Source organism: Podarcis cretensis, assembly GCF_951804945.1.
Source record: "Podarcis cretensis genome assembly, chromosome: 13".
Taxonomy (NCBI): Eukaryota; Metazoa; Chordata; class Lepidosauria; order Squamata; family Lacertidae; genus Podarcis; species Podarcis cretensis.
Window position 1 is genome coordinate 9,414,172 of NC_137182.1, and position 20,288 is coordinate 9,434,459.

A 20,288-nucleotide genomic window follows, 5' to 3' on the forward strand; every position below is an offset into this window, starting at 1 on the left:
CAACTTTAAATGCATTTTACTGTTAAAAATAAAATACAAAAACATTTTATACACTGAAAGTACGGGAGCATTTTGCAAGGGCAAGTGTACAGTTTCTACCCAGGGCACAATAGTACCAGACAGTCCAATGGAAGTGATACATTATATTACAATAATACTATGTAGTTGTATATTCACAAGTGATATTCACAAGTTGTATATTCACAAGTGATACACTAGGACAGGCATAGGCAAACTCGGCCCTCCAGATGTTTTCGGACTACAACTCCCATCATCCCTAGCTAACAGGACCAGTGGTCAGGGATGATGGGAGTTGTAGTCCCAAAAAAATCCAGAGGGCTGAGTTTGCCTGTGCATGCACTAGGCTGTACTTGGGTTCCTCATACATATACCACCTAAGAAATTCACTTGATTCACTTTCCTTTTTGTTGTTACTACACAATCACTGAAGTCGCTACAGCCAAGATTGGCAAGCTACAAGCTCCCATGATATAGCACCCAGAAATGCAGATCTGGGAATAACTTTTATATCTACAAAAAGCTGCCCCAACATGATGTGAACATCAGCCCTTAAACTGCTCATCTGATTGATTACACTTGTCCAAACAGAAAGCTCATCCCCACTAATGTAGGAAATCTGCAAAGAATCACAAAGAGGGGTCATGGTGATATAATAGAGACCAAATCCCAAGTATAGAAGGATGGACTACTGAACTCCATCCGCAGTCCAAATAGGAAACTCTTTGAACAGTTGTCTCACTACAGGCAAAGCATTAAACTTTCACACCAGAATGCTATTGGAAGTGGAAGGGAGACTAAGGAACTTTGGCTGTGATCAGATACTTGCGCACATTACTACCCTAGAAGTTTTTTATGCACAGGGCAGCAGTTCAGGAGACGTGGGGCATAAACAAACAAAAAAATTGACAAGTGTTGGAAATGGCTATTTAACACTAGACAGAAATTTGTTAATCTGCTCTTTTTCTTTTTAACCATAATTGGAAAGTCACCACCTACTTAGGGATGCAATTCATTGTTTAATTCATCACATGTTTATGTTTTCAAACGTGCCTGGAACAAATTTTTCACATTTCTTCAAATATAAATTATTTGCATCACCTAATCACTCCATAATTCCACCATAATCAGTTTTGCCTGACATGTTTGCAAATACATTTATAACTGACCATTAAAGGTGGATCTGTATTCCAAGCGTTCTAGCTGTAATTGCTCAGAACAGTTTTATTATCTTGTGCTCCCGCTATGTAACCCTCTTTGTAACAGTGCCACATTAAAGTGCCATTTAACAACCCAATAAGAAAACGTGCTCACTCCATAAAGAATTGCAGCTTTGCTACTGATTTAGTCAAATGGGCATTTCTCCAAAAACATTTTAAGTTTATTTTAGTTCTAATTAGGACCACAGACTATGCAGGCACAACTGCCTAAACAGCTTAATTCCACTGAGTTCAAACACCAGGAAGACAAGTAAAACAGTTAAAAAGAAAAATATTCATGCCCTGCAGAGCCTCCACCTGAACTTCCTTAACTTCTTATTGTTTTATCCACCACTGTTTACCAGGTCAAAAACGAAAATTTGTACATTCTAATATTTTTATCTCTTCATCTATACTCTATAACCCAAACAGGACATTTGGTATTTATTGTGAGCCTCTAAGTATATATTCTGTTCTCTGCCAGCACCAACTACTTTATTAACCGCACTGAGGCACATCAAATGTCATGTGCCTTTCTCATCCCTTTTGAATGGGAATTGCTGTGATACCCACACTGAACATCCCAGCAGCCCTGTTTTAACTTTATCTACTCCTACTTTTACTGGAAATCATTTGTAATGCAAACTGGAAAACAGGACCGATATGTATCAGCCATGTTAATTTTCCCGATTTCAGAAAATGCTCGCTGTACATTTACATACGTCTTCTCAAGGCAATAATTACGAATACAAATCACTATACTATTCAAGTTTCATTGAAAATGACTACATCCCAAACTTTCCGTCATCCTCTCAGCTTCAGAGCTTCAAGACTTCATTCCACTAATAGCTGTACACTATCAGTCTGCTTCTGCGGTTGCTGCTGGTGATCATATTTCCTTGCTAGAAAAATAAACACATTTGGATATATTAGACTGCAATTCTAAACATATTAATAATAATAATAAATTTTATTTATACCCCGCCCTCCCCAGCCAAGACCGGGCTCAGGGCGGCTAACAACAAATAATAAAAACAAGATTAAAATACAATTTAAAAAAAACAAGATTAAATACAACATTAAAACATTAGGATGCAGCCTCTTCACAGGAGAAGAAAGGAAAAAGAAAGAGGGGGAGGGAATGAAACTGATTCTAAGCCAAAGGCCAGGCGGAACAACTCTGTCTTACAGGCCCTGCAAAAAGAAATCAGATCCTGCAGGGCCCTGGTCTCATGAGACAGAGTACTCGACCAGGCTGGAGCCAGTGTTGAGGTCCTTAGGGCCCGGGACCTCTAGGGTGTTGCTATTTATGGACCTTAAGGTCCTCCGTGGGGCATACCAGGAGAGGCAGTATTACTAGAGACTAAGCCCTACTGAACTCAGTGGGACTTGCTTCCAAGTAAACATACAGGGAATTGTTAAATTCCTATTGTAAGATTCTGCCCCTCCTCAAAAAAACAGCAACAACATATAGTTACTTCAAACCCATTGTTTATCTGTTAGCTAACAAACTAATTCAGCACAATACATATTCAGCAAATTCCAATGTAAACATTTTAGGATAAAAAATTGCCTTCTGTCACAAGTGCGAAATGTCCACATTTAATAGTAATTGTTACTGGCACATCATTTAGCAATTTAAAGTCATAGAAGCAATCGATGTAAGCACATTTCCAACAATGGCAAGCAGTAAGAAGTTGCAAAATCACACCCCAAACCTGCTAACGAAGTTTGATACTAAGGTTATACATGGAATGATGTGTTGTTTTTGAGAGGGTTTGCTTAGAAGGAAAAGTGGGGGGATGTAATGGATACTGCAAGTAAGAAAAATCACTCACAAACGAGAAACCCATTGCAATTCTGCAATTCTAGATTTTGTAAACTGGTTTTACACCCCTATAATAAAAAATGGGAAGCTTGACAAAAAGGCCAAGAATAGCCCCCTCCCCCCCCCAAAAAAAAAACACATGTTGCTCTCTATCGCAGGGAAACCTGGACACTGGCAACTTCTTGTTTTGTATTCTGTGTTTGGCTTTGAGCAAACCTTTGTGCACATCAGTCTAGCAGGTATTCCTTTTGTTTTCATTATGCTGAATGGAGAACCTCCTTTGGAGAGTACCTGGACCATGATTTCAAGCGATAAATAGTCATCCTATATACTAACATCAAACCAAAACAACACCAAAACAGAGAGTCTTGGGGTCTGCAGAAGTACACACAAAAAAATCATTTTTCTCGCAAAAGCCCAATGAAGCTACTACAGAACACTGAGCATCTATTAGGGCAGGGGTGGGGTGGGGTGGCTGGACACATGGAAATCCCATGGAGGAATTATCCTAGAAAAAAAGCATGGCTGGCTGGCACCCTGAACAGCACCCTTCAACATTTACTGTACTTGCAAGTCCCACTTGTACACCTACTTGTTTCTGATCTAGGCTGGCCGAACATCCGTTTACCAGGACATCATAACTAAAATGAACACTACTCCCCTCTCATAAATAGGAGGCGGAAAATATGAACAGTTGTATGCCCTCTTATGACCACATGGTGATAACAGCCTACTGCCCATCTAGGCAGTAATGTGGCAAGATTCACCAGCATAGCTAAAAGGTAAAGGTAAAGGTACCCCTGCCCGTACGGGCCAGTCTTGACAGACTCTGGCGTTGTGCGCCCATCTCACTTAAGAGGCCAGGGGCCAGCGCTGTCCGGAGACACTTCCGGGTCACGTGGCCAGCGTGACATCGCTGCTCTGGCGAGCCAGAGCCGCACACGGAAACGCCGTTTACCTTCCCGCTGGTAAGCGGTCCCTATTTATCTACTTGCACCCGGAGGTGCTTTCGAACTGCTAGGTTGGCAGGCGCTGGGACCGAGCAGCGGGAGCGCACCCCGCAGCAGGGATTCGAACCGCCGACCTTTCGATCGGCAAGTCCTAGGCGCTGAGGCTTTAACCCACAGCGCCACCTGCGTCCCTCCTGGAACGTCCATTGGGATTTGTGACTCCCCTTACAAGCTATGCTGAGTCCTGTATCCTGACTGATATTCCACAATACTATAGTTTTGACCATGGGTAGGCAAACTAAGGCCTGGGGGCTGGATCCTGCCCAACTGCCTTCTCAATCCGGCCCGTAGATTGGAATCAGCATGTTTCTACAAGCATAGAATGTGTCCTTTTATTTAAAATGCATCTCTGGGTTATTTGTGGGGCCTGCCTGGTGTTTTTACATAAGTAGAACGTGTGCTTTTATTTAAAATGCATCTCTGGGTTATTTGTGGGGCATAGGAATTTGTTCATTTCCGCCCCCAAAATATAGTCTGGCCCTCCACAAGGTCTGAGGGACAGTTGACTGGCCCCCTGCTGAAAAAGTCTGCTGACCCCTGGTTTTGATTTTCCCTTTGCACCTCTCTGTATAACATGCAGGAAGAGAGCTTGGAAACGTTTGAAACATCTATTATGAGTTTTGAAATATCCTGAATGTTTATTTCTATTTTGAGTCTCCTTTTGACAGATATTCAGTTATGCATTGCAATAAAGAATAGAAGCCCTGTATCTTTAGAAGCTCTGTAACTTTAAATATACGACAACAACAACAACACCCTGTCTGGGTTTCCCCAGCCACTCTGGGTGGCTTCCAGCAAAATATAAAAACATAATAAAACTTGAAACATTAAAAAATTCCCAATACAGGGCTGCCTTCAGATGTCTTATAAAAGTTGTGTAGTTCTTTATCTCCTTGACATCTGATGGGAGGGCGTTCCACAGGGAGGGTGCCACTGCCGGGAAAGCCCTCTGCCTGGTTCCCTGTAACTTTTATTATTATTATTATTATTGTTATTTATTATTATTGTTGTTGTTGTTGTTGTTGTTGTTATTGTTATTGTTATTGTTATTATTATTTATTGAATTTATATAACACCCTATACCTGCAGGTGTCAGGGCGGCTCACAGAATTAAATCAGAATATAAAACCACAAAATATGTAAACTAAAAACAACAACCCAATAACCCCCCCCCCAAAAAAAAAAACCCACATTTTTAAAGGGAACCGCCAGGCAGCCTTCGGAGCTGGAGGTGGAGACGCTCCTTCAGGTATACTGAACCAAGACCGTTTTACGGCTTTAATTCAACGCTTTGAATTGTGCTCAGAAACGTACTGGGAGCTTACCGACAGAGTATACCTACCGATAGAGTACATCTCTAGCTGCTGCCGTAGACGAATTTTTTTCACACTATCATAAAAGTTTGGCTCAGGTGGTACTTCTACAGCAGGAGGTAGCGTAAAAATCCTCATGATCTTCCTTTTATTTCTAAAATCCAAGAGGACAGGCAACATGTAAACAATAAAGTAATAAATAATAAAGTGTCATATCATGTCTCCTCCAGTTGTAAGTGGCAAGATAATCTGCAGAACCATGAAATTTGTGCTTGCTTGGGACCATTTATTAGACAACCATAGCACAATAATTAGCCCGTTCCTTTCGGCGGCAAGTATTGGCACTGTGGGTTAAACCACAGAGCCTAGGACTTGCCGATCAGAAGGTCGGCAGTTTGAATCCCCGCGACAAGGTGAGCTCCCGTTGCTCGGTCCCTGCTCCTGCCAACCTAGCAGTTCGAAAGCACACCAAAAAGTGCAAGTAGATAAATAGGTACCGCTCCGGCGGGAAGGTAAACGGCGTTTCCGTGCGCTGCTCTGGTTTTGCCAGAAGTGGCTTAGTCATGCTGGCCACATGACCCGGAAGCTGTACGTTGGCTCCCTCGGCCAATAAAGCGAGATGAGCACCGGAACCCCAGAGTCGGCCACGACTGGACCTAATGGTCAGGGGTCCCTTTACCTTTACTATTACTAATACCACCACTATTCCCTTCAGAGACTATGCTTCTTCTTCTTCTTCTTCTTCTTCTTCTTATTCTTATTCTTATTATTATTATTATTATTATTATTTAAGACCATACAGGCTGACCCCACTCTGAACGTCGCACTTTCTGTTTGCTCCACCCCATGCTTCCAAATGCATTTCATGCCATGATCACAACTGCCTTTTTACACATTATTTGCCTGTGCCATAAAACATCTCCACCGCTTAAAAGAAAAAAACCCCACACAAAATAACTCAGAACAACAAGATCGAGAAAAATCCACACACCCCTGCTTCGAAAACACGCCAAGCAAAAAAACCGAAACACTCAAGCAGATTCACGCCACCTCGACTTCCCAAGCGCCTGAGCGGGCTTCCTTTTGGCAGGCGCCCTCCAGAATCTCAAGTGGCGGGGAGTTCCAAAGGGCAGGCGCCGCCACGCTAAAGGCGTCTCTGCAGGCGCCCTGCTGGATCTCAAGTGGCAGGGAGTTCCGACGAGCAGGCGCCGCCACGCTCAAGGCGGTGGGGGGGGGTTCCCAACCTTGTGCAGCGGGCGTCTCTGCAGGCGCCCTGCTGGATCTCAAGTGGCAGGGAGTTCCGACGAGCAGGCGCCGCCACGCTCAAGGCGGTGGGGGGGGGTTCCCAACCTTGCGCAGCGGGCGTCTCTGCAGGCGCCCTGCTGGATCTCAAGTGGCAGGGAGTTCCGACGAGCAGGCGCCGCCACGCTCAAGGCGGTGGGGGGTTCCCAACCTTGCGCAGCGGGCGTCTCTGCAGGCGCCCTGCTGGATCTCAAGTGGCAGGGAGTTCCGACGAGCAGGCGCCGCCACGCTCAAGGCGGTGGGGGGGTTCCCAACCTTGCGCAGCGGGCGTCTCTGCAGGCGCCCTGCTGGATCTCAAGTGGCAGGGAGTTCCGACGAGCAGGCGCCGCCACGCTCAAGGCGGTGGCGGGGTTCCCAACCTTGCGCAGCGGGCGTCTCTGCAGGCGCCCTGCTGGATCTCAAGTGGCAGGGAGTTCCGACGAGCAGGCGCCGCCACGCTCAAGGCGGTGGGGGGGTTCCCAACCTTGCGCAGCGGGCGTCTCTGCAGGCGCCCTGCTGGATCTCAAGTGGCAGGGAGTTCCGACGAGCAGGCGCTGCCACGCTCAAGGCGGTGGGGGGTTCCCAACCTTGCGCAGCGGGCGTCTCTGCAGGCGCCCTGCTGGATCTCAAGTGGCAGGGAGTTCCGACGAGCAGGCGCCGCCACGCTCAAGGCGGTGGGGGGGTTCCCAACCTTGCGCAGCGGGCGTCTCTGCAGGCGCCCTGCTGGATCTCAAGTGGCAGGGAGTTCCGACGAGCAGGCGCCGCCACGCTCAAGCCGGTGGGGGGGTTCCCAACCTTGCGCAGCGGGCGTCTCTGCAGGCGCCCTGCTGGATCTCAAGTGGCAGGGAGTTCCGACGAGCAGGCGCCGCCACGCTCAAGGCGGTGGGGGGGTTCCCAACCTTGCGCAGCGGGCGTCTCTGCAGGCGCCCTGCTGGATCTCAAGTGGCAGGGAGTTCCGACGAGCAGGCGCCGCCACGCTCAAGGCGGTGGGGGGGGGGTTCCCAACCTTGCGCAGCGGGCGTCTCTGCAGGCGCCCTGCTGGATCTCAAGTGGCAGGGAGTTCCGACGAGCAGGCGCCGCCACGCTCAAGGCGGTGGGGGGGTTCCCAACCTTGCGCAGCGGGCGTCTCTGCAGGCGCCCTGCTGGATCTCAAGTGGCAGGGAGTTCCGACGAGCAGGCGCCGCCACGCTCAAGGCGGTGGGGGGGGTTCCCAACCTTGTGCAGCGGGCGTCTCTGCAGGTGCCCTGCTGGATCTCAAGTGGCAGGGAGTTCCGACGAGCAGGCGCCGCCACACTCAAGGCGGTGGGGGGTTCCCAACCTTGCGCAGCGGGCGTCTCTGCAGGCGCCCTGCTGGATCTCAAGTGGCAGGGAGTTCCGACGAGCAGGCGCCACCACGCTCAAGGCGGTGAGGGAGGTTCCCAACCTTGCGCAGCGGGCGTCTCTGCTGGATCTCAAGTGACGGGGAGTCCCGAAGGGCAGGCGCCGCCACGCTAAAGGCGTCTCTGCATGCGCCCTGCTGGATCTCAAGTGGCAGGGAGTTCCAACGAGCAGGCGCCGCCACGCTCAAGGCGGTGGGGGGTTCCCAACCTTGCGCAGCGGGCGTCTCTGCAGGCGCCCTGCTGGATCTCAAGTGGCAGGGAGTTCCGACGAGCAGGCGCCGCCACGCTCAAGGCGGTGGGGGGGGGGTTCCCAACCTTGCGCTGGATCTCAAGTGGCGGGGAGTCCCGAAGGGCAGGCTGCAGTGCCGCCGACCTATATCGGCACCGAAAGAGAGATGGGGGAAGCCCACCTGCGCGCGTACACCAGCAGAGCCAGGCTGGCCAGCACGGCCAGCAGGTAGACGTTGGTGGCCTCGTTCCAAGCCTCGTGCACCGAGTAGTCCATGGGGGCCGCGGCGGCGGCGGCGGCAGCGCCCCCTCCGCCCCCGCTCTCGCCCAGCACGCGCGCCCCGGCCATGGGTGAGAATCCGGCGCGCGGGGGAGAAGATGCTCCCGCAGCCTGGCAGGGAAACCGGGAGGAAGAGGCCGGCGCCTGATGTCACGTCCTGCGGAAAGAGCCCTGGATTTGCAAAGAAATTGCAATTGCAATGCCATCGCGCGCCGCTGCTGGCTTCCGGATGCGTTGGGACGGAGCTTTGCAAGCGCATTTTTAATAATAATAATAATAATAATAATAATAATAATAATAATAATAATAATAATAATAATAATATTTTTTTATTTATACCCCGCCCTCCCCAGCCAAGGCCGGGCTCAGAGCGGCTTACAAGCAATCATAAAAACAAGATGAATGATTACAAACTTACAAACAAAAATAAAATACAACATTTAAATAATGGAACATTAAAATGGAACATAATGGAACATTAATTTTTGGCACGCGCAGTGCCGGATTTACGTATAAGCTAAACAACCTATTTTATTTTTTTTAAAGAATATTTATTAAGATTTTCCAAAATCATAAATACAAAAATACATAATAAAAAGAAAAAATACAAAACACAAAAAACAAGAAAAAGAAACATTAAAAAAGTTAAAACAAATCCACTTTTTTTCTAACTTTAAACTCATAAGCTTGTTTCTTTGACCTCCTGACACCTCCCGTTTTTGTATTCCCATTAATATGATCAGATCAGCAAATCCTTACCCTCTTTCATTTATCTTAACTCTATATCTTAACATGTTAAAACTCTATGTTTTCACCCATTATCAACTCACTTTTGCATACTCTTTTTTAAACTAAACAACCTATAGCTTAAGCCCCCACTCTCTTGGGACCCCCCCCCCAAAAAAAATATATTTTAAATTTTATTGAGTTTTGATAATACAAAAAGAAAAGAAAAAACACTACCAATACACCATAGCTGTCAACGTTTCCCTTTTTTAAAGGGCAATTCTCTTATTCCGAATAGGATTCCTCGCAAGAAAAGGGAAAAGTTGACAGCTATGCAATACACAAAAAAATAAACCACTATTTACAGACTTCCCATCACCACACCCCATGACCCCTCCACAACTCCTTGACTTCCTCATATGTTATATTCAATGCTATCGTTGCAATCATTAGGTTTTTGATTTAATCTCTTTAAAACGTGCCTTTCCCACTTCACTCCTTTAGTCTAAGCATATCAGCCTGTTCGTTTCTTGAACAGTGTTTATCCATGTATTCTTCAAAACATTTGGGGGCCCCTAAAAAATTTTAAGAGGAAAAAAAACTCCAGTCTTCGGAACAATACTAATAAAGGGGGGGAGGGATGATGGATTATTAAAATGACATAACTGTCAGTGGGTAGTTATTATTACTTCCAATATCTTTGGGTTAAAATCTTTTTATATGCAATCCCTGCTGCGGGGTGCGCTCCCGCTGCTCGGTCCCAGCGCCTGCCAACCTAGCAGTTCGAAAGCACCTCCGGGTGCAAGTAGATAAATAGGGACCGCTTACCAGCGGGAAGGTAAACGGCGTTTCCGTGTGCGGCTCTGGCTCGCCAGAGCAGCGATGTCACGCTGGCCACGTGACCCGGAAGTGTCTCCGGACAGCCCTGGCCCCTGGCCTCTTAAGTGAGATGGGCGCACAACCCCTGAGTCTGTCAAGACTGGCCCGTACGGGCAGGGATACCTTTACCTTTACCTTTAAGCCCCAAGACCTTATTCTGCATATGTTGAGTTTAAAATTAGGAAGCTCTGATTTATAGAATGGGGATGATAAAGATAACATATAACCTTAAATATGTAATATGGGATAGTATACAGGGGTTGTTACGATATAGGAGCAATGCAGCTGCAAACTGCTAGCTTGAAAGCAAAACATCATGGGAATGTTGGGACTGCCCGTGGGAAACAGGGACAGTCAATTCACAGTGTGAAGCACCAGAATTAGCTCAGAGTGTAATATGAGCTGTACAGGAAGTGCAGGAAGTGTTCGTCACTAGACTGCTGGAGCTTGAAGAGAGCAGTCATGTTTTTTGTAATGCTGCAAAGACAGAAATAAAGGCATGTAAATACGTTTCTGTCTATCTCTTTCCCCTGCCGGGGGGGCAGGAAAAAGGGTGTGTGTTCTACTCACGCTGAGAAGGATCGCCTATTGCGGCCTAGCCTGGATCTTGCTGGGGAATGCAGCCAGGGAGGTCAACAGGGAATCAAGCCGAGTGCCTGGGATTGTTGCCAGTTTCTCCTGATAAAGGCTTGATTTCCGATGGCCTCCGGATTCTTCCAAAAACAGCCCCAAATGTGGCAAAGGAGTGCAATGCTCCTCACTGCCAGAGAGGCTGAGATTAAATGCTGACCACCAATCATGGCTCAGCCAGTAGAGCCTGACTCTTAACCTCATGGTCATGGGTTGGAGCCCCACTTTGGCCGACAGATTCCTGCACTGCAGGGGGCTGGATTGTCCCTGTGGTCCCTCCCAGCTCCACAATCCCATGATGCTAAAGGAAGAGTTAAGAGCCCAAGCTCTGCCACAAGCTCCATAGCGGTAGCAACACCCCTTCTGCTATTCTTTCGTTGGGACCCCTAAGCGATGGACACACTATCAAAGGCTCATTGGCATGGATAGCCAAGGCCATCGCTACCAACAACACTCTTTGGAAAACAGGACAGTGGATGGGAAAGGCCTCCTGAGAGGACCGTACAGTAAATGTTATGTAGTGAAGTTTCACCCTGGGCCAGCAGGGGGATACTGTATATAGTTTTCACTCAGGTCTGTAGATAGTTTTCACTCAGGTCCACGTCAGTTATTTTAGGTGGGAAACGCTGGGCTGTTGTTGCTACAATGTTGACAGCCGGCTGCCTATAAAAGCAGGCCGGCTGAGCTGTTTGCAGTCAGTTCTATTCCAGCTTACAAAATAAAGAGCTACTTGGAGAAATCGCTGTGTCGTCTGCTATGTCAGCTCACAACTTAACAGTAAACTGGGTGCAATATAGTACAGATAGTCAGACTTGGCCCTTGGCTGCACATCTGATTAAACCTGTGGGGCCTGATTCAGCCAAGTGAAAGGAAAGCGGAAGGCCGCTTCTGCGGGGAAAGAGGTGGGCAGGGAGACAAAGAGCCCCACCCTCCTCTTCTTCTTCTGCAAGGGGAATAACTAACAATATAGGAGAAAAACACACAGAGCGAATTTTTCACAGCTCCACAGTTGTCGTTGTTGTCTGTATTTATTGAATTATTTAAGCATGCAACATAGGGCATGGATGTAAGGGTTGATGGGTCCAAGTAGGCATGATGGAAGCAACAGTATTTGTTCTTTAAGTGTGTCTGCCACATTTATATGTGAGGAAGCCAGAATCTAGCAGCAAGCCAACAGAATAGGAAAGCTAGCCACTACTGTCTGCATTGCTGACACACATCTAAAGAAGCAGGTAAGTTTGGGCACTTTTAAGTCAGTGTTTTTTATTCACACAGTGTTCCCAGTTGCACCTCAGCTGTGTCATATCAATGGGAAACTGCCAAGAATAGACCCACATCCCATGTCATTCTGGCCTCCTTCGGGAGAAAGGGTGCAATGTAAATTCAACAAATAAAATAATTATAAGTGAGTGTCCGGCTTGCAGATGTTCTTTGGAAGCCCAACATCTGACATGGCTTCCTTCTGAGGGCAGGCAGCTCCTGCAGCCAATCGGAAGCCGTTGCTTGCCCCCCCCCCCTTCTAGAACCCATCACTCTCAACCAACTCTCAACTGCCTCCCCCACAACATTCAGTCTCTCAAGGAAGGAGAGTTGCTTTCAAGTCCGCTCTACTGCTTTCCAAACCTGACCCTGCTCTACTGCTCCGCAATGAGTGAGCTTCGCAAAGGTGAGAACCTGGAACCCCATAGGATTATAGAATTGTAGAATTGGGAGGGACCCCGAGGGTCATCTAGACCAACCCCCTGCAATGCAGGTATCTCAGCTAAAGCATCCATGGCAGATGGCCATCCAACCTCTGCTGAAAAACCTTCAAGGAAGGAGAGTCTACTGCCCACTGAGGGATTTCTTCCCACTGTCAAACAGCTCTTGCTCTCAGAAAGTTCTTCCTGAAGCTGAGTTGGAATCCCCTTTCTTGTAACTTGAATCCACGGCATCAGGTCCTAAGGGCCTCTGGAGTAGGAGAAAACAAGCTTTCTCCCTTCTCCCCGTAATGGTCCGTGAGATATTGAGAGGGCTGCATGGTGTGGCTCTCATATCCATGTCCTGAGGGACATGGTTTCTCTGTCCCTTTGCTCCACCCCAGGCAGAATTGCAAGGGGTCAGTGCATCTGGCTGGTAAGAAGATGGCCGGGGCTGGCTGTGGGCAGGATATTTTCTGTTGTGAATTACTGCTTGGTAACTTCCGCTGTTTTTATTTTACTTTCTGTCTCACAGCTTCTCAGAAAGGAAGGTCACAGCAGCTGCTATGGCGCCGTGGGGAACCACTAGAAGTCGTGGTATGTTGATTCCACGGGGAATCCATTTCCCACATATTTATTTATTTATATTTCTATACCGCTTTATATTTTAAATAAAAATTTCAAAGCGGTTTACAGCATAATAAATCAATAAAACAATAACTGGGTGATGTTCCTCTGGCCTCAGGAGGCGCCTCTTCAGTGGGGCTGGCAGGTGGGGCTGGGCCTCGCCCCCCAGGCCAGGTGGAAAAGGCCTTGCAGGGAGCGGCCTTCGCCCTCCCACCTGCCCCCTATGTCCCTCCGCTGGCTGGCCGCCCCCTGATGTGGCTGGGGGGAGAGACAATATGGAGGGCGATCTGCCCCAGAAGAAAATCTTTGGGGAGGGCCCACGGGAACCCTGTCCCCTAGAGTGGATGCCTATGGCAGGAGAGTAAAATGCCCTTCTTCCTTCGCAGGGCCGTGGTTTGGAAGTGCCGGTCAGGGCTCCGGCCAAGCAGCAGCCCAGCGGTGCCACGTCCAAAACCAACATCTGCAGGTATGCTGTGCCCTTCTGTGGCAGGGGTGGGGCAGTCTGAGGAGGGCACGGCCGGTGTGCTCACACTGCGCTATTGCCTCATAAGAAAAGTTTTTTGATAGAGGGTGAACTGAATGGGTGGAGGGTTGGAGGAGAGGCAGAAAGAAGAGCTCATTTGTCCGTGGCTAGGGGGCGTGATCTGGATGGTTCTCCAGGGGCGCAAGATCACCCAGCTACGGCTCTGCCTACAGGGTGCCCTTGACATCTGAGAGCCCAAAGTTGGCCCTTGGTTGGGCACAGTTCCAGATTAAAACCTGTGGAGGCCCCTAGGCAGTCAAAATATCCCTGGGCTCCTTGCAAATCATATCCTGATACAGTGGTGCCTCGCAGGACGAAATTAATCCATTCCGTGAGTCTCTTTGTATAGCGGTTTTTTCGTCTTGCAAAGCAAGCCCATTGACAGCTTAGCGGATTAGCGCTATTAGCGGTTTAGCGGCTTTTAGCGGCTTTTAGCGGCTTATCAGCTTAGCGGATCAGCTGATAAGCGGCTTAGCTGCTTAGAAAAAGGGGGGGAAGGGGAAAAAACCCGCAGGAACTCGCAAGACATTTTCGTCTTGCGAAGCAAGCCCATAGGGAAATTCGTTTTGCGAAGCGCCTCCAAAACAGAAAACTCTTTCGTCTAGCGGGTTTTCCGTCTTGCGAGGTGTTCGTCTTGCGGGACACCACTGTATGTTTTTGATTTTAGCAACCAACAATAATTAATAGGCAAAACAAACAGCACTTATTCTGATCCATTGTTGCCTGGCCCATAAGCTGGTGCCTGCTCCGTCCATTGGGTATTCTGGCTCTGGTGGAGATCAAGCCCAGAATTCTCCCTGTCCCCCCCCCCCCAATCATACTAACTGAGCTTGTTTCTTCCTTAGGCGAGAGGCCGGCCAGAGCAAAGGGGGAAAGGCTCCCAGCTCAGGTAAGTGGAAATGCCAATAGAGTGCCCCATATTTTAGGAATGTTTCCTTCCCTTGTCCCCCACCCTCATGCCCCAGACTGGGGCTAGCATGGCAGGGAGCCAGGCGCCTGCTCATGTTTCTTTTTTCTCTGCAGTGTGGGAGCCTTTCCCCAACACGTATTTTGTTCTGGCCAAATCCCTGGAGAGACGTGGCGAACATCAGGTACGAGGGCAGAGGGAATGAAGGGATCCTTGTGAAACATCTTTTGGGAGTCCCACTGTGGCTTCCATTCTCATGTGATGTCCTTCTTCCTCCACAGGGCCACGCCTCCAGGGATGAGGCTCCAGATCCGGCTCCCAGGATGAAGAACCAGACATCCCGGCGGTTCCCGGCTGTCGTCCCTCGCGGCGCGTCCCCACTGCCCCTCCTCCGTACGGGCATGGCTCCATCCCGGCCCGGTTTGGCACAGAAGCAGCAGCCAAAGTTTCCTCCCATTAAAACAGCTTCTCAGGTGAGGGAGGAGACTTTGGCTGTTGCTTCTGTGCTAGGCCGGTCGGACGCCCGTACGGTGGAGAAGTGGGGAGCCCTTCTAAGATCAGGTAAGTGGAAATGCCTCTTCCCAGGTCCCCCACCCTCCTGCCCCAGACTGGGACTAGCGTGGCTGGGAGACAGGTGCCTGATGATGTCTCTGTTTGTTTTGCAGCGAGGGAGAAGTTCAGCCGTGGAACCGCCGCATTCTGGGAGGGACTGGAGCCCAGACGACGGCCTCTCGCCCCTGAGGTAATGGGACAGGGGGGGAGGGGGCCTTAGGAAACACACAAGGAGGGCCTGCGGGATCAAGCCAAGGGCCCATCTAGTCCAGCCTCTTCTCCCAGGGGCCACCCAGATGCCACTGCGAAAGCAGCCAACAGGATTTGAGCCCAAGAAGCAGTGCTTCAAAGATCCCTTCTTTCTTGCAGGATCTCGATCGTGCACCGCTGTGGCTGCTGCCCAAGCCTCCCCCCAAAAGACCAGGTAAGAGGAAGGGAACCTTTGCATGGGGCGGGGAGAAGGCTGGGGGCCTTCCTACAGGGGTTGCTTCACTACAGCTCCCATTGTCCTTGACGACTGTCCTTTCCCCCCTTCTTTTTTTTATAAAAAAACACAGGTTGAGGCGAATTCCAGAGCATTTGGATCTCAGCTGAAGGACTGTATTCCGGTTTCTGATTTGTCAGCTGCTGAAGCATTTGAAAGCTGTGATGTGATAAATAGAGGCTTTACAAATGTGAAGAGCGAACTTTTCCCTGTTCATCCTTTGGACACACCGGATAATTTTGTTGTTGTTGTTGCTAAATCAAGATAAGATGAATTTTTCTACTCTGAGAAATATTCCCGGGCTGCATGCACCGCTGAAGCTGCAGATGGAATTCCAAGCAGCGAAGCAGGTCCAGCATCTTCCTTTCCTTCCTAGTTCTAACTTGTCCCTGGATATCTGGAAAGGCAACTGTGACTGCATCGGTTTTGAGGATATTCTGAATGACCTGGCACAGAGTGAAAGAATCTGAGATCCTCATCTTTTGGTTGAACACAAACTTGGTTTCTTATAATGCGCACATCCTCCATCCTTCCGTTCATGAAAATGTTTCTTACCTGTGTCCCTGTGGGTTCAAGTAAACCATATAAACAGTAGCTGTACAGCAGTTGTTTTGATACACACCTTCCAGGCAGAGATTGCCAAGTTTATGTCCCTGATAATCAACACCTTTTACTCCAACAAGGAAATCTTTATGCGGGAGATCATGTCCAATGCCTCTGATGCACTGGACAAGATCCGCTATGAGAGTCTGACAGATCCCTCAAAGCTGGAAAGAGCTGAAGATAGATATCATTCCCAATCCCCATGATCGCACCCTCACCTTGGTGGACATTGGTGGTATTGGCATGACAAAGGCAGACCTTATCAACAATCTGGGCACCATTGCGAAGTCTGGCACCAAAGCCTTCATGGAAGCCTTGCAGGCTGGTGCAGACATCTCCATGATTGGACAGTTCGGTGTGGGCTTTTACTCTGCTTACCTTGTGGCTGAGAAGGTTGTGGTTATCACCAAGCACAACGATGATGAACAGTATGCCTGGGAGTCATCTGCAGGCGGCTCCTTCACTGTCAAAACTGACCATGGCGAACCCATTGGCCGTGTTACCAAAGTGATCTTGCACCTGAAGGAAGATCAGACTGAATACCTGGAGGAACGTCGCATCAAGGAAGTGGTGAAGAAGCATTCCCAGTTCATCGGCTACCCTATCACCCTCTATCTGGAGAAGGAGCGTGAGAAGGAAATCAGCGACGATGAGGCAGAAGAGGGAAAAGTGGAGAAGGAGGATGAAGAGGCAGCCCCCAAGGATGAGGAGGAGAAGCCCAAGATTGAAGATGTGGGCTCAGATGAAGAGGAGGAAGGTGGCAAGAGCAAGAAGAAGACCAAGAAGATCAAGGAAAAGTACATCGACCAGGAGGAACTGAACAAGACCAAGCCCATCTGGACCCGAAACCCTGATGACATCACTCAGGAGGACTATGGCAAGTTCTACAAGAGCTTTACTAATGATTGGGAAGACCATCTAGCTCAGATGAAGAGGAGGAAGGTGGCAAGAGCAAGAAGAAGACCAAGAAGATTAAGGAAAAGTACCTCGACCAGGAGGAACTGAACAAGACCAAGCCCATCTGGACCCGAAACCCTGATGACATCACTCAGGAGGACTATGGCAAGTTCTACAAGAGCTTTACTAATGATTGGGAAGACCATCTAGCTCAGATGAAGAGGAGGAAGGTGGCAAGAGCAAGAAGAAGACCAAGAAGATTAAGGAAAAGTACCTCGATCAGGAGGAACTGAACAAGACCAAGCCCATCTGGACCCGAAACCCTGATGACATCACTCAGGAGGACTATGGCAAGTTCTACAAGAGCTTTACTAATGATTGGGAACATCTGGCTGTTAAGCGCTTCTCTGTGGAGGGGCAGTTGGAATTTTGGGCGCTTCTCTTCATCCCATGCTGGGCCCCGTTTGACCTCTTTGAGAACAAGAAGAAAAAGAACAACATCAAGCTCTATGTGAGGCGCGTCTTCATTATGGACAGCTGTGATGAACTCATCCCAGAGGACCTGAACTTCATCCGGGGTGTAGTGGACTGCGAGGATCTGCCCCTGAACATCTCCCGTGAGATGCTGCAACAAAGCAAGATTCTCAAAGTGATTCGCAAGAACATCGTCAAGAAATGCCTGGAGCTTTTTGCAGAGCTGGAGGAGGACAAAGAAAACTACAAGAATTTCTACGAGGCCTTCTCCAAAAATCTCAAGCTGGGGATCCATGAGGACTCTACCAACAGGAAACGCCTGTCAGAACTGTTGCGGTACCACACTTCCCACTCCGGCGACGAGATGAATTCCCTCTCCGAATATGTGTCCCGTATGAAGGAAAACCAGGAAAGCATCTATTACATCACAGGTGAGAGCAAGGAGCAGGTGGCTAACTCTGCCTTTGTGGAGCAAGTGAGGAAACATGGTTTTGAGGTGGTGTACATGACAGAGCCCATTGATGAGTATAGCGTCCAGCAGCTGAAGGAATTTGATGGCAAGACCTTGGTGTCCGTCACCAAAGAAGGGCTGGAGCTGCCGGAGGATGAGGACGAGAAGAAGAAGATGGAGGAGAGCAAAGCCAAGTTTGAGAACCTTTGCAAACTCATGAAGGAAATCCTGGAGAAGAAAGTTGAAAAGGTGACGGTCTCAAACAGGCTGGTCTCCTCGTCCTGCTGTATTGTCACCAGCACCTATGGCTGGACCGCCAACATGGAACGTATCATGAAGGCCCAGGCCTTGCGAGACAACTCCGCCATGGGCTACATGATGGCCAAGAAGCACCTGGAGATCAATCCTGACCACCCCATTGTAGAGACACTGCGTCAGAAGGCCAAGGCAGACAAGAACGACAAGGCCGTCCAGGACCTTGTGGTGCTGCTCTTGGAGACAGCACTGCTCTCCTCTGGCTTCTTCTTCCTTGGAGGATCCACAGAGTCACTCCAACCGTATCTATAGAATGATCAAGCTGGGGCTCGGGATTGATGAAGATGAGGTTGCTGCTGAAGAGCCTAGTGCCGCTGTCTCTGAAGATATTCCCCCTCTGGAAGGAGACGAGGATGCCTCACGCATGGAGGAGATGGATTAAAGAGAGGGTGCTGACCTCCCCCTCTGTCTTGCCCCCATCCATTCCCTGCACCATCGCCTTGCTCAGGAAGACTGGCTCCGGCAGTGCTCTGGCATGCCTTTGTAAGCAGTCTCTCACTACCTTCCTGTAGCCAGTGTGACAATGGGTCTCCACACCTATCTGATCTGTCTTTCTGCTGCTTTAGGGGAAAGGGACCGGCCCACTGGTTTGAGGTTTTCCCTCCCCCCATGCGGGTTTTATCCTTTTTCTGCATCCATCCTACCATAGCTGAGGTGAACACAGTGAATGTCCTCCCCACTAATAGAGCAGTGAGTTGGCTCCTTGCTTCCCTCCCTCACTGCTGCCCTTTCTCCTCAGAGAGCAGGGACTTGTACTCTTGTGGGCTGTTTGCATTTGGTTTTGTTTTACTGGAATTAAAATAACAAAGAATGTGGTTTACCTTGATGAAAACAAGGCACATTAAATGCTTCAATATATTACTTTCGTTCTGTGTTTAGTGTCAGTACAAATGTCTTGTAATTGTCGTCTGTGGCTTCTAAAAACAGGCCCTCCAACATTTCTCCAGTGAGAATAGGGATGTCCCATTCCATCATGATAATTTTACTATTTATACCCTACCCATCTGATTGGGTTGCCCCAGCCACTCTGGGCAGCTTCCAACATACAGTGGTGCCCCGCAAGACAAATGCCTTGCAAGACGAAAAACTCGCTAGACGAAAGGGTTTTCCATTTTTCGAGGTGCTTCGCAAGACGAATTTCCCTATGGGCTTGCTTCGCAAGATGAAAACGTCTTGCGGGTTTGCTTCCTTTTTCGTAAAACCGTTAATACCCAGGGAATCCGCGCTCCGCAAGACGAAAAAAACCGCAAGACGAAGCAACTCGCGGAATGAATGAATTTCGTCTTGCGAGGCACCACTGTATATAAAAACATAATAAAACATTAAACTTAAAAAAAAACCTTCCCTATACAGGATTGTCTTCAGACAGCTCGGGGGTTGGATAACTCCATACCCTCCAACATCTCTCCAATGAAAATAGAGACATCCTAAGGACGGCTTCTCCAAATTAGGGATGTGCCTGGAAAACAGGGACACTTGGAGGGTCTGTAAAAGCCGTCAACGTGTAGCAGCAGCAGCCACACCCCAGGAAAGGCTTTGACCAGCCAGCTAAAGCAAGTGAGGGTAACCAATGGTTCTCTTTTATATATATATAATATTTATTCAAATTTTGAAGATTACAAAAAGGAACAAAAAATAAAATAAAAAAAATAAAAAAGACATAAGAAATACAAACAAACAATTTAAAAAAAACAGATCAGACCTTTACATAGCTTTCTTTCCTTTACTTATTTCCTTGACCTCCTCACACCTCCCTTTTTTGTATTCTAGTTCAGTTAGGTGTTTCAGCAAATCCTTTCCAGCTTTGTTTTTATCCTAATAATTTATCTTAATATACTGTAATTCTCGTCTTTCACCAATTAATAAATCAATTTTAACCTAATCCTTTATAACATTTCTGCTAAAACCACATTACTTCATTCCAACAACCTTCTAACATTCCTTAATTTTGCAATGTTTCTGTAAATAAACTTTAAATTTTTTCCAATCTTCTTCCACCGACTCT

At 48.2% G+C, this 20,288-nt stretch overlaps 2 protein-coding genes and 1 pseudogene across 3 annotated transcripts; 2 read left to right on the plus strand and 1 right to left on the minus strand.

The window, feature by feature from the left end:
* Positions 1-8,620, minus strand: SMIM19 (small integral membrane protein 19). The gene is made up of 3 exons (XM_079950179.1): positions 8,439-8,620; positions 5,398-5,522; positions 1-2,119 (listed from the first exon to the last, which is right to left on the minus strand). Exons 1-3 carry the CDS (start codon positions 8,603-8,605, stop codon positions 2,052-2,054), a joined length of 360 nt encoding a protein of 119 aa, XP_079806305.1. The 5' UTR covers positions 8,606-8,620; the 3' UTR covers positions 1-2,051.
* Positions 8,621-12,418: 3,798 nt separating this feature from the next.
* Positions 12,419-16,310, plus strand: LOC307200386 (uncharacterized protein; the record flags this gene model as incomplete). The annotated part of the gene is made up of 9 exons (XM_079948929.1): positions 12,419-12,437; positions 12,986-13,047; positions 13,464-13,543; positions 14,446-14,489; positions 14,624-14,691; positions 14,789-15,068; positions 15,173-15,249; positions 15,429-15,483; positions 15,617-16,310. 9 exons carry the CDS (start codon positions 12,419-12,421, stop codon positions 15,619-15,621), a joined length of 690 nt encoding a protein of 229 aa, XP_079805055.1. The 3' UTR covers positions 15,622-16,310.
* LOC307200387 (heat shock protein HSP 90-beta pseudogene) lies at positions 15,813-19,103 on the plus strand (annotated as a pseudogene). Its single transcript has 3 exons — positions 15,813-15,999; positions 16,087-17,088; positions 17,444-19,103. The product of its transcript is annotated as a heat shock protein HSP 90-beta pseudogene (transcript).
* Positions 19,104-20,288: the final 1,185 nt, after the last annotated feature.

Bases quoted from the DNA above. Each gene is read 5' to 3' on its own strand.
- SMIM19 (XM_079950179.1), bottom strand. From the start codon at position 8,605: ATGGCCGGGGCGCGCGTGCTGGGCGAGAGCGGGGGCGGAGGGGGCGCT. The intron at 5,523-8,438 runs GTGGGCTTCCCC...CTTGGATTTTAG, and splicing joins CTGCTGGTGTACGCGCGCAG to AAATAAAAGGAAGATCATGA. The intron at 2,120-5,397 runs GTAGGTATACTC...TTATTTTTCTAG, and splicing joins GCTAGAGATGTACTCTATCG to CAAGGAAATATGATCACCAG.